Source organism: Octopus sinensis, linkage group LG30 (assembly GCF_006345805.1).
Source record: "Octopus sinensis linkage group LG30, ASM634580v1, whole genome shotgun sequence".
Taxonomy (NCBI): Eukaryota; Metazoa; Mollusca; class Cephalopoda; order Octopoda; family Octopodidae; genus Octopus; species Octopus sinensis.
Window position 1 is genome coordinate 8,150,770 of NC_043026.1, and position 15,000 is coordinate 8,165,769.

Genomic DNA, 15,000 nt, shown 5'->3' on the forward strand with positions numbered 1-15,000 from the left:
TCTTTCTCTCTCTCCCTCTCTCCCTCCCTCCTCTCTCTCTCTCTCTCTCTCTCTCTCTCTCGATATATATATATATAATATATATATATATATATATATATATATATATATACAAATGAGAAAATGGAGAAACATATCTAAATCAATCATCAACTATCAGATAATACCAAATCACATACTATATTAAAACACTACCAATAGCAATGAGATTAGACATTAATACAGTACAATAATTACAAAGTATACTGGATATATGTTATCCCATGGAGGGTTGAATTACAACCCCTATCTCATTTATTATATATATATATATATATATATATATATATATATACATACTCTTTTACTCTTTTACTTGTTTCAGTCATTTGACTGTGGCCATGCTGGAGCACCACTTTTTTAGTCGAGCAAATCGACCCCAGGACTTATTCTTTGTAAGCCTAGTACTTATTCTATGGGTCTCTTTTGCCAAACCACTAAGTTACGGGGACGTAAACACACCATCATCGGTTGTCAAGCGATGTTGGGGTGGCAAACACAGACAGACAGAGTGTTATACTGATCCTATCTGGGGTGTTCTACTCACTCCAAACTTTATGAACAGCAAGGCTTTGCACATCTTTGTCCCTTAAATGAGTCCCACTCCTTTCTTATATTGCAAAGGCACACACGCTTGCACATGCACCGGACTTTCATACAAATTCCATGGATCAAATTCCATTCCCAAGATTCCAGGAGTCACACAGCAGTCCCCAAATTCCATCCCCTCCTCACTGTGGTGGGGACGCTGCCAATGGGTAGTGTCAGAGCTATGCTGTCGGGAACTTCAGTTCCTTGTAGGGCCACCCAAGGCGGATTGGTCTGACACTGAGTGGTATTAGGGCCACAACCTGGCAGACGGGGCTCTGTTGAAAATCCTCAGAGTGTCTGTTTGCGTCCCCAAAGTCCATCTCCTCCTCACCGTGGTGGGGACACTGGCAACGGGTAGCGTCAGAGCTAAGCCGTCGAGAACTTCGGTTCCTGGTAGGGCCACCCAAGGCGGATTGGTCTGACTCCGAGTGGTATTAGGGCCACAACCCGGCAGACGGGGCTCTGGGGAAAATCCTCAGAGTGTCTGTTTCGGCAACCGGCGGCTCCTTGGTCGTTCTGTCCCTGTGTCTGCGGACAATCTGCGGCAAACAGGATGTCTCCACATGCGGGATTGTTGGGGACCCTTTGTGAAATCCACATATTCCCACGAAACTTCTTCACTGCCTCGAGGGTGGTAGAAGCTGCCGACTCAACCCACCCAGGGTGAATGTCGCCACATGTACAAGTAAGTACACAGCAGGAATGAACCGAAACCCACAGGTTGCGAAGGAAACTCCCTCAACCACACGGCTGCGTCTGTAAACGCTCTAAATTGGACTCCTCCTCATTTCATTGTTTGATGGGTGGTGATGATGGAGGTGGAGGTGGTGATTGTCATAGTGATGGTGGTGGCGGCGGCGGTGAAGGTGGTGGTTGGCGTTGTTACTGTTATTGCTGGTGACGATGGTGGTGATGGTGGTGGTGAGGGTGGGGTTGATGCTGTTGTATCAGTGGTGGGGGATGAAGGCGATGGTGGGAATGGTTTTTCTTGCTGTGGTGATAGAAGAAGCAGTGGTATTTGACTGGTGTGACCTGGGGAGAATGAAGGAAATGCTATTGTTGCTGTGCACTTCTGCTATGGGGTGGGGGTGGGGATTCCTAAAGTCATACCCCACCATCATCACCACCATCCCCACCACCACTGCCGTTGCCACCACCACTGCCGCCGCCGCCTCCACCACCAACACCACACCTCCTCCACTACCACCACCACCACCACCACCACAGCTGCCATTGCCACCACCATCATCATCGCTGTCATCACTCCCACGACCACCACCACCGCTGCCGCCACCACTGTCTGGCCAGTGTCCCATCCAGGCGGGGAATTCATATGCCCTTGAAAATGGGAAACCGGCCCCTATGAGTTGGTATGGCTCAAGAAGGAAACAAGATGGTGAGCTGTTGCCCATTGCTACGTTCTGAGTACAACTTCTGCCAGGGTCAACTTTGCCTTTTATCCTCTTAGGGGTCGATATATTAAGTACCAGTTGCACACTAGTGTCAATCTAATTGACTAGCCTTTCCTCTTCCAAAATTTCAGGCCTTGTTTCCTTTAGTAGAAAGGATTATTATTATTATTATTATTATTATTCTATGTTTGACTTTTGTTTTAAATTTGTACAAGTTGGCTCCAAGTCTCACCCAGGGACCGCAAGAGGCAACAGGTTGGAAGTTCACGTTGTTGTTATGCCTAGTGTGCCATATATTTGGGGTTTTTTTTGGTGTTGTACTAGTGAATGTCTAATAAATAAATCTGTTTTTAGATTCCACATTCTGGTTACCTCTATTTCCAGGTCTTTGTATTTTGAAAGTTTCTCCATTTCTTTTAGAGGCACCTTGTCATCCGCTGGTATTGATACATTAATTAGAAAGCATTTTTTGTCATCATGATCTCTGACAACTATATCTGGTCTGTTGGCCTTAATTTCTCTATCTGTGTGTATTGGCATATCCCAGAGTATGGTTGCTTTCTCGTTTTCTGTGACCTTTTCTGGTGTGTGCCTATACCATCTTATTATTATTATTATTATTATTATTATTATTATTTTTATTTTTCCTTCTTTCTTCAAATTTTCTTCCGTTTCCTGCCGAGTGTTTTCCATACACCTAGGGCAGAGAAGGGCATTGTATGCATTCCCAGATTACACATGCAAATTCACAGATAAAATATGTATTTAAAAAATTAATAAATAAATAAATTCATGGATGGATGTTATTTTCACAGCGATAATGCTCTCCTCAGTACATGAGCCGTTCCAGTTAATACGATTTTTTGCACTTCCTGTAGGGATGGTGAGCCTGGAATCATTTTCAAATAGGTTTCAGTACCTTTTTTTTATCATTCCTAGAGATCCTATAATCACTGGTACTGTAGTCGCCTTGAGATGCCACATTTTTTCAATTTCTATTAGCAACTCTTTATATTTACTAATCTTGTCAAATTCTTTCGCTGCTATATTGTGATCACAGGGAATACTCACGTCCATTAATAAACACATCCTTTTTTATTATTATCATTATTATTATTATTATTATTATTATTGAGTGAGAGAGCAGTGCATGCCATCAAAGTGACACTGGGGTAAAATATACGAAGCCCAATATACCCATCATGACTACCCGTCTGATAAGGGTACACCAGCACATGCATCACAACCATATGTGCGCGACATGGTGATCTCATATCAAGATAAACAGCACATGACCTTGCAGGTGGGGCCCAGTTAGAATTTTCTTCAGGTTGAGTAGCCCATCCTGCTCAAACGGTCCCTGAATAAGAGTTGCTTTAGGATGTTGAACGAAACACCTATGTTTCCAGAGGTGAACCATTCAAACTCCAAAGAATCCCTCTCAACACATGGCCATGATGCTCCCCCACTACTTCTGCTCGTGATCAGAGATGCACATATCGTCAGCCACTAAGGGACATGCTCAACTGGTTAAGGTCAAACAACTGACAAGCAAATCTGTGGTATTGAGCAGAATATTTGCTGTTGCCCATCTCTTATACCAAGACAAAACAATGTACATCATAACACTTGCAATCAGTTAAGATCAGAAGCCATGAGAGCCACTGCCTGGTACTGCATCAGGGCATTTATTATTATTATTATTGTTGTTATTATTATTGTTATTATTATTATTGTTATTATTATTATTATTATTATTATTATTTTTATTATCATTATTATTATTATTATTATTTTATTATTATTATTATTATTTTTCTTATCTTTACCCAGGAACTTTGAATCTCTTCGATATGGCATGAAGAGTCAGACGGCACAGAGCTCGGCAGAGCGTGAATACTACTACAGGTGGATGCTGCGTGAGGATACGGATGCCTGCATGCTGCGGTTGTTTGAGTGTTTTATGGAGAGTGCACCACAGCTGACCCTGCAACTGTACATCCTGGTGGTGGACCCTGCTGATGCATCAAGTAAGGAAACTTGTCTTTTTTTGTTTTGTTTTGCATTTTTATTTTTGAGTGTTATGAAGGGGTGGGCATAGCTGGGGTGGTTATTAAGCTTGCTTTGAAACCCTAGACTTCTGGGTTCCGTCTAACTGCACGCCACCCCAGAATGTTGTCAGACGCTCACAGCCCTCTACCTGTCAGACTATGGGATCAGTGGATGGTAAACAGCGCATGACCTTGCAGGTGGGGCCCAGTTAGAATTTTCTTCGGGTCGAGTAACCCATCCCACTCAAAAGGTCCCTGAATAAGGGTTGTTTCAGGATGTTGAACAAAACACCCATGTATCCAGAGGTGAATTATTCAAACCCCAAAGAATCCCTCTCAACACATGGATTGATGGTGGAGAAGTGTGACGATGTTCTTGGGAAAACTCTGGGCATCAGCAAAAAGGAACTGGTCAGTCTGCTCCAGAGGGCTTTCTTGTTGGACAGCATCCTGGATAACTTCCAGATGTCCTTGGCTTGATAGTGTTACTGGTTGCGGTGGGAGCACTACCAATTCGAGATAAACTCTACAGACATGGATGCATTGCCAGATGGGCTTGTCCGAGGAGTGTGCCGAGTGACGAAACCATTCTGCACGCACTTATTCAGTGTCCAGGAATTATTGACATGTGGGGTTATGTGAAACAGCTGCAGTCACAAAGGCGGCGAGCTGGCAGAAACGTTAGCACGGCGGGCGAAATGCTTAGCGGTATTTCGTCTGCCGCTACGTTCTGAGTTCAAATTCCGCCAAGGTTGACTCTGCCTTTCATCCTTTCAGGGTCGGTTAAATAAGTACCAGTTACGCACTGGGGTCGATATAATTGACTAAATCCGTTTATCTGTCCTTGTTTGCCCCTCTGTGTTTAGCCCCTTGTGGGTAGTAAAGAAATAGGTATTTCGTCTGCCATTACGTTCTGAGTCCAAATTCCGTCGAGGTCGACTTTGCCTTTCATCCTTTCGGGGTCGGTTAAATAAGTACCAGTTACACACTGGGGTCGATATAATCGACTTATACCTATGTCTGTCCTTGTTTGTCCCCTCTGTGTTTAGCCCCTTGTGGGTAGTAAAGAAATAGGTATTTCGTTTGCCGCTACGTTCTGAGTTCAAATTCCGTCGAGGTCGACTTTGCCTTTCATCTTTTCGGGGTCGATAAATTAAGTACCAGTTACGCACTGGGGTCAATGTAATCGACTTAATCCGTTTATCTGTCCCTGTTTGTCCTCTCTGTGTTTAGCCCCTTGTGGGTAGTAAAGAAATGGGTTCTGTCTATCAGCCGAGTCCATAGTGACGATTGCTATGCTGTCCTCCTTCTGTTGGGCAAGCAGTGCAGTTTTCCTTTGCCTGGTGGCTGTGATGAAAGGAGATGTTTGGTGGACAAGGCTGAGAGGCGTAAAAATCGATGCATCCCTCTTTGGTAGAGCTCATTGACGACTTCAAGTTTCACTTGAGAAAGAAAATTGAGGGTGGAGAGGGAAGTGCTGCCCTCTAGTGAGTTTATTGAAAGGTTGGTGACAGTTACAAAAAATGGCCCAAGGGAAACGTGCCTCTCTAAGTGTAGACTTGTGAGTCAGAGAGAAGGCATTTGAGAGGGCATTTGCTCTTGGTGTTCAGGGAAACCTTGGAGAGTAGGGTTCCTCAATGATCCCATGCTCAACCGGTTTAGGTCAAACAACTGACAAACAAATCTGTGGTATTGAGCAGAATATTTGCCATGGCCTGTCTTTTATGTCAAGACAAAACAATGTATTATTTTTCAAGTTCCACTTGAAAAGGAAGATGAGGTTCGAGAGGAGAGTGCTGTCTGATGGCAAGTTTTCTGAAAGGTGGGTGGATGGAAGCACTCCGTCGGTTACGACGACGAGGGTTCCGGTTGATCCGAATCAACTGAACAGCCTGCTCATGAAATTAACGTGTAAGTGGCTGAGCACTCCACAGACACGTGTACCCTTAACGTAGTTCTCAGGGATATTCAGCGTGACACAGAGAGTGACAAGGCCGGCCCTTTGAAATACAGGTACAACAGAAACAGGAAGTAAGAGTGAGAGAAAGTTGTGGTGAAAGAGTACAGCAGGGATCACCACCATTCCCTGCCGGAGCCTCGTGGAGCTTTTAGGTATTTTCGCTCAATAAACACTCACAACGCCCGGTCTGGGAATCAAAACCGCGATCCTATGACCGCGAGTCTGCTGCCCTAACCACTGGGCCATTGTGCCTCCTGAAAGGTGGGTGAATTGTGCAAGAAAGGCCAGTATAAATGGACCAATTCTGAGGTTTCGCCTGTAATTGAAGAAGATATTATAAAAGGAGAAAGGGGCTCTCTACCCCCCTTTTGACCAGGCTCCCATGGCTTTTATGGGTTTTTCCATGTGAGACCTTTTCCTTTTTTCGAAGTGTCTCCTCTATTGGGAGTTTTGTAAATTGTTGAATTTTTTCGCTGTTGTAAAGCTTATTTACACGGACTTTTTTCTTTCGAAAACGGACAAAACCTTTTGTAACCTTTCATCCTATTTTGTCCCTTTATGTTTTCCAATCATATTTGTCAGCCCTTGTGGCCAATAAAAAGAATTAATTATTATTATTATTATTATTATTATTATCATTATTATTATTATTATTATCATTATTGGGTGAGCGAGCAGAGCATGCCATCAAAGTGACACTGGGGTAAAATATACGAAGCCCAGTATACCCATCATGACTACCCGTCTGATAAGGGTACACCAGGCACATGCATCACAACCATATGTGCGCGACATGGTGATCTCATATCAAGATAAACAGTGCATGACCTTGCAGGTGGAGCCCAGTTAGAATTTTCTTCAGATCGAGTAACCCATCCCGCTCAAAAGGTCCCTGAATAAGGGTTGTTTAAGGACGTTGAACGAAACACCCATGTTTCCAGAGGTGAATTATTCAAACCCCAAAGAATCCTTCTCAACATATGGCTATGATGCTCCCCCACTACTTCTGCTCGTGATCAGAGATGCACATATCGTCAGCCACTAAGGGACATTCTCAACTGGTTAAGGTCAAACAACTGACAAGCAAATCTGTGGTATTGAGCAGAATATTTGCTGTAGCCCATCTTTTATACCAAGACATTATTATTATTATTATTATTATTATTATCATTATTATTATTATCATTATCATTATTATTATTATCATTATTATTATTATTATTATCATTATTATCATTATTATTATTATTATTATCATTATTATTATCATTATTATTATTATCATTATCATAATTATTAATTATTATTATCATTATTATTATTATTATCATTATTATTATCATTATTATTATTATTATTATTATTTTTATTTTTATTTTTTTCTTTCTACAGATCCCCTGAGGATCATCTCCCTCCTCTCTTCTTGGATCGGAATCTGTTGGTCGCTGGCCTCATACTACAAATCATTACGATTCTCACGAGAAAACAAAGAGAACTTGACAGTCTGTGGCACAGTGGCCTACTTTCTATGGCGGCTGCTCGAGGTTGGACCCCGCATCGTCATCATCTCCATGTTCATGACACAGTACTACTTCTGGGTCGCCGTGCCCCTCTCGTTGCATTGGGTTTTTGTCTTTATCTGGCTCCAAATACAGCAACTGACCTTCTGTCAGAATTCCGTCTGGCAGACGTTTTTCAACATGATGTGTGCTTTCGTCTCAATCTTCTGCTTCCTCAATGCAAAAGATGGGACGTCCCGCTATCGTTGCATTCTCTTCTATGCCATTTTCTACACAGAGAATATTGTGCTGTTTGCACTCTGGTTCCGCTTCACCGACCACATGGGCACCTGGTATCACCTGACTGCATTCTTCTTTGTGCTGTGTGGTGCTGTGCTCCAGGCAATCCTTTTTTGCTGCTACTACTGCTGCTGTCACCCAGAAAGTGGGTCCCTCGTTATCTGTAAGGAGTACGACAGCCACGAAATGTTCACCTCTCTCTGCTTCTCAATTCCAGCGACACAGACCAACGAACGTGAAAAGAACGTACCCCCAAACATGATAACCTACGAGAAGCAAGAACGAAAACAAAAACTGGATCAAGGGCTTGGATATGCACCTCACAAGCGGAGCCACATCTCAATGGTAACTGTAACGCCACCCATATCAGAACGGTCTTTAGCAATGGCTCGCAGTGGGCACAGCCTGGATGGTGACATATCCAGTTATCCTTCGTTCTCAGCCAGCTTCCAGACCAGTGACACAAAACTCTGCTTAGATTCAGTATCAAACACTTCATCAAGGAAGACAGAGACAAACGTTTGAGCTGAGTTTTAGTTGAGCAGAATTAAACTAAGTTGAGCTAATCTGTTTTCAGTTGAGTCGGGTAGATCTGAAATGAATTGGGCCGATTTGAGTTAATTTCAGTTGAGCTGACCTCAGTTGTGGTGAACTCAGCTGATCTGAACTGAATTTCATTACTTAGCTGATTTGAGCTGAGATGAATTGAGCATGGTTGAATTAAGATTACCTCAGTTGATCTTACATTTAGCTTAGCTCCGTTTAACTCAGCTCAGCTTGGCTATGCCTAATTCAGCTCAACTCTACATCACTGAGCTGAGTTTAGCTCTACTTAGTTCAATTCAGCTTAGTTCTACTTAACTCAGCTCAACCTAACTCTGCTTAGCTCAGTTAACTTGAGCTCTCTTCAGCTCAGTTCAGTTCAATTTATCTCAGCCAAACTCAACTAAATTCAGCTTAAGTCGAAGCCATGGAAAGCAGTTTCCTTTCTACAAAATGGTTCTTGTGTCTGAATTTGTGTATGTAAATAGTTGTATCAATGTATTTATGTCTCCCACACCAACACACACACACACATACACGCACACACACACACACACACACATACACACACTCAACATTCGGAGTAGAACAATTAAACGTATCTATTTAATATTTCATTAAAACGATCCTCCTCCCCCCACCTTCAGACCACTGCCACCACTACCCTTACAAAAACTACACTCATTTCCATCACTTTTCAGAGTGAGAGAAACGAAGCAAATTCGTTAAGAGGAATTGTTAGAAACAAATTAACAGGTACAAGAATAAATAAACAAACTTGACATATAAGAATTTTTTTTTTACCTAGATTTTGGAATATTAACCACCTGTAAGGATACCATATTTCATTATGCAATCATAATATGCCACAGAGTGTATTGAACGTTTTTATAAGCCAGTACTGTGTACTGCTGTGTTAGCAGTGCTATTAAATCATGCATTCAGGTTAATCTCTACAGACTTTCTCTAGAAATTGTATCCAGAACTGAATTTTGTTAGGATGTTTCGTATTTATCTATGTATCCGCTCAGTCGGTTAAACTGCACCGCAAAATGTGGGAGTAGTTAGGAATCTAAATCGGAAGAGACAGAGTCTCACACACACAACTTGAATTTTATATATAAAGATTTAATACAGGATTGCTAAAGAGTTACTAACAATTTTATAGCTTTATGATACTTTAAATTGGCAGATTTATAAAACACAGCTCGTATCTGCAAGGGATCTCTCAGGCTGTGCGTATGTGTTAGATGTGTTTTGAAAACCAGGATGCCGGACTGTAAGAAAATAATGGAAAAAAAGAGAAGGAAAAAATTTATTTATACATCTATATATTTATATATGTATCTATCTGTCTGTCTGTTTGTCTTTCACTTCTGTTGCAGTACTAATAACCAGGAGCAGAACTTGAATATATGCATGCTTCTAAATGAAGTGTTAGTCAGGTACAGAGGGGTTATGAGAAAAGCGATGACTAAGAACTGACCGATTATCTTATGAACTTTATTAAGATAATCCGATATTCCTTTGACTTCTTAGCTCTTATTTATATATTTACACACACACACAGTATGTAGCATGTTGCAATGTAGTAGCTTCTACCTTAGCACCAATCCAATGACAGCATTTTATATCTCATCTCTTTTGGCCCATGCTATATATATATATATATATAAATATTAGTTATCGCCATACTAATATGGCATTCTTATAAAAATAAGAAAAAAGCTGTCCGCTTATTAGCTCCATGAGGCCATCGCCTTAAGTTTGCTATTTGATACACAAACTGTATCCATATAACCTTTGAACAAGGGAGGTCAGTCGCTCCACACTACTTGGCCGGCAGCTACAGACGCGTTTCGGGGTATTTCCCCTTTTCAATGCAGCGTAGCCAGACCAGTAGGTGTCGCTTCTGACAATCTCTGTCAAAGGTTTTATTTACCTAGCTTCGGTGGAATACATCCACTTGTTTTCAATATAGAAATATTAAAATTACTAGACTTAGTAATTTTAATATTTCTATTATATATATATATATATATATATATATATATACCATAAATCTACACCTCTAGATATGCAGTTATTATACAATCAGTTGCATCTCTTGTCATATAGTCTACATCTGTATATATGTAGTAGTGTAGGCTATATATATATATATATATATATATATATATATATATATATATATATATATATATGATGATGATGATATATATATACATATACACATGGAGCCAAATATTTTAGATCTTGCTTACATGTTGTGTGTACAATGTATATATGTCTGTATCTACCTACCTACCTATCTATCTATATATCTATCAGTCTGTCTATCTATCTATCTATCTATATATATATATAATAATAAATATTATGGAATGAATCCAAACTTACAGGGAAAAATAAGATTTAGGATTGAATCCAATTTTATAGTAAAATATATTATATTATATTAAATTGTCTCTAATTTAATATAATATATATATATATATATATATATATATATACACACACACACACATACATACACAAACACACGCATGTATGTGTATGATTGTGTATAGAAGAATATATTACTCAAAGAAATTCCAACTTTGTCTGATTTTCACGTTTTATTTACAGTCTTATAATAATATAATATAATGAAATGATAGAATTTCAAATGTCCATTCTGATAGATCTAGTACTTTCGTACATTAAACTATGCAATCTTCAGGTTCATGTAGTATCGGTGCCAGTTATGTTTTCTAAGTTGCAACTGTTGTAAATTTTATATTCTGTCATTTCATCATATATTATCCTATATTATATTATTATAAGATTGTAAACAAAACATGAAAATTAAAGTTGGAATTCCCTTGATTAATATATATGTCAATATATATATATATACAATCAAAATAGGCAACAAGAATAACTTCGGTAATTTGGTACGATCGTTTCATGCTACATCATTTTATTAAATGTTGTAAGTATTTCAACAGTTTTAAAATGCTGAGCACTCATCAGCCATTAATAGAGGTTTTCCATTAATACATAATTTTCATATCAATTGATAACATTATAGAGAGGGTAGATATATAGAGAAAGATGTGGATTTAAATTTTAAGAACATTTAAGGTAATGGAGTGTATCAACTGATTGAAGAATATACAGAATGTTCAGTTGTTTTGAACTGCTAGAAGGTTTTGGGAAGAATATATATATATATATATATATAAATAAATAAAGTTAATCCAAACATGAAAGCATAAAAAAACACAGCAACGCGAGGACGTGGAACAAATATAGTATTATTGGACGCTCAGGAAAGAAGAAGGGTTTAACGTTTTGAGTGGAGCTCTTCGTCGGAAACATAGGAGAAGGAAAGATCCAGAGAAGGGAAGACAGAGGGAAAAAAATCGCCAACGGAACACACGCGGTTACATACACACACACCACACGTATACATGCATACATACATACATCTATATATATATATATATATATTTATTTTATAGAAGGCGCTTCTACAGACTAGAACTGTTTCATTCAAATGAAATCATCAGAAGTGCTTCCTGATGATTTCATTTGAATGAAACAGTTCTAGTCTTGTAGAAGCTCCTTCTATAAAATAAATTAATTTACTCTGCTATGTATTGAGTACCTTATTTACTGTGGTTAACCCCGACTCAACCCGGGACCTACATATATATATATATATATATATATATATATATATATATATATATATATTATATATATATATATATATATATACATGTATGTATGTATATGTACGTATTTGTATATATATATATATATATATATATATATATATACACATGTCCAACCCATGCTAGCATGGAGAACGGACGTTAAACGACGATGATGTATGTATGTATGTATATGTACGTATTTGTATATGTATATGTATAATTATGTATTTATATATATATGTATATGTACGTATTTGTATATGTATAATTATGTATTTATATATATATATATATCTATGTATGTATAAAACCAACAGTATTCAGTTTGGCTCAAAAGATCAAAAGACAGATTTCTTTTTTCTTTATTTTATTTTTACAATTAATGTCTCTCAATTATCTTGTTTGTCATAATAAATACAATTTATTTTTAGAGCAAATATTTTAAACAATGTCTCTTCCTATCTATGCATTTATCTGGCCACAGCAAAATACAATTTTTTCTTCTACACAAAAATATTTCTATGGTGTCCCCTTCATACTATTTTTATAATTATTTTTATTACTATTATTATTATTATCATTATTATTATTATTATTATCATCATCATTATTATTATCATTATTATTATTATTATCATCATTATTATTACTATTATTATCATTATTATTATTATCATTATTATCATTATTATTATTATTATTATCATTATTATTATCATTATTATTATCATCATTATTATTATCATTATTATTATTATTATTATTATTATCATCATTATTATTATCATTATCATTATATCATTATTATTATTATTATCATCATTATTATTATTATCATTATTTTTTTTTGGTATTGCTTGTGCTGAGTCTGGAAGGGTGGAGCCGAACTGATGACCTTTGCAAGACCTCTGAGACCAGTGAGATCAATGTTCTGTTTACACACTTGGGGGGTCAACTCCAGCAGAAAAGACACGAGCAGGGAAGAGATTCTAGGAGAGCCGATGGACTACGGAAAAAGGGATGAGTTTATTATTGTGTTGGGTCAAAAGTTTTGCAATATTTTGGTGGCTTATTGGCTTTTATTGACCAAGTTGCCACCAGAGCAGCTGACCATTCAAAGTAGACGCCATCGTGTGGCATCATCTGAAGACTCCTTTCTGCCAGTTCTTTGATCCCATGTTGATACCTATTTCTTTACTACCCACAAGGGGCTAAACATAGAGGGGACAAACAAGGACAGACAAACGGATTAAGTCGATTACATGGACCTCAGTGCGTAACTGGTACTTATTTAATTGATCCTGAAAGGATGAAAGGCAAAGTCGACCTCAGCGGAATTTGAACTCCGAACGTAGCGGCAGATGAAATACGTATTTCTTTACTACCCACAAGGGGCTAAACATAGAAGGGACATCTAATTTTTATGTTTGTTTGTCGTCAATGAGTGTTTTCCTCATTCAAAATCTCTCTTCATTCCTCTGTCTAATTTAAAACGCAATATTTCTCCCTAAAATATCACTTTTAATGTTTGTCTGTCTCTTCATTATTCTGTCTGTGTGTCTCTCTGTCGTAATCCAGTATCACTGTATCAACCACAGTATCAGTTGTTATACACCGCTAGTCACAGTGCACTTTCTCGCATTGTCATAGCTTTCGAATGATGCCATCCTGCTGGCTAAGCCAGGAGGCAAACATCCCCCTTGAACAAAATGCCAGTCCATTGTAGGGTGTATTCTTTTACAACTGAGTGGACTGCTGCAATGTGAAATGAAGTATTTTGCTCAAGAACACAACTCACTGCTGCTCTGGGAATTGAAACCACGATCTTGCAATCATGCGTGCAACACCCTCACCACTTGGCCACACACCTTTACCATAATCCAATATATCCACACAAAATCTTCCCTTTATATCATCCCATAATTCCTCCCACATCCTCTCTAAATCAAAAGACTCACATTATTTCTGTACCATATGTTACTTTAAAAAACGTTCTTTTTGTATCTCATAATGTTTGTATAATAATCATAGTTTATCTATGCAGTCTTTTATTGTATCCAAATCTCTCTAACGATGTTTGTATAATTAAAATTTTAATTATAAATTTTCTATGCCAATCTGTTAATCCAATTTTTTGTATATGTTTTTAATAAAATATTTTATATAAATATAATTACTGTTTTGTTTTCCATCTACCTTTTTTGTGATGATCTTGTTGCTAATTAAGAGTAATTAACTCAGCTGGTGTTAATTACTTCTCAATAATATCTAAACATGCTTGTATGTGTGTGAGAGTATGTGGGCACACACACACACACACACGCACGCACATACACACACGAACACATACACACGTCTGGACAAGGTTGTTTATGGAAGACCAGCAGTCACGCATGCATACCTGTCTCCCTTCTCTCCACATCCCTGATGTTATCCAAGGGAAAGGCGAAGGGGCTGATACAGCTTGGTACCATAGCTCATTTCTGCATTCAAGTGAGCTGGAGCAATGTGGAATAAAGTGTCTTGCTTCAGGAATCAAACTTACTACATCATGATTGTGAGCCGGGTGTTCTTATCACTGAGCCATAGGTGCAACCCCATGGTCATTCATGACCAGAGGCAGTGGTCTTTATAGAAAATTATATATTCCTGTACACACACACACACACAGACGTTAAAACACATACCAATAAAACCTTTTGAAACTAGCATTTTCTTTTGAACCAAGGCAGCTTGTATTTGCATTAAAGATACTTCACCACATGCTCACAATGCTATTTACAGCAGTGCTTGGAAGGAACGTGTGTAGCATGCGATCATTGCATTGACCTTGACAGAGAAAGTTATCATGACGATACCTGCTCAGAGGCCAATGCAAAGTTGCTGAAAGTGTTTGGAGAG

The 15,000-nt window shown here is 38.4% G+C and overlaps 2 protein-coding genes across 3 annotated transcripts in view; one reads left to right on the forward strand and one right to left on the reverse strand.

The window, feature by feature from the left end:
* Positions 1-15,000, reverse strand: part of LOC118768538 — a 492,176-nt gene that overhangs the window by 131,629 nt on the left and 345,547 nt on the right. The window lies entirely within an intron of this gene.
* On the forward strand, positions 1,308-9,686 carry LOC115226759 (XK-related protein 7-like). The gene is made up of 3 exons (XM_029797780.2): positions 1,308-1,315; positions 3,876-4,072; positions 7,446-9,686. Exons 1-3 carry the CDS (start codon positions 1,308-1,310, stop codon positions 8,375-8,377), a joined length of 1,137 nt encoding a protein of 378 aa, XP_029653640.1. The 3' UTR covers positions 8,378-9,686.

Coding starts and splice junctions, on each gene's coding strand:
- LOC115226759 (XM_029797780.2), top strand. Junction 4,073..7,445: donor GGACCCTGCTGATGCATCAA/GTAAGGAAACTT, acceptor TTCTTTCTACAG/ATCCCCTGAGGATCATCTCC.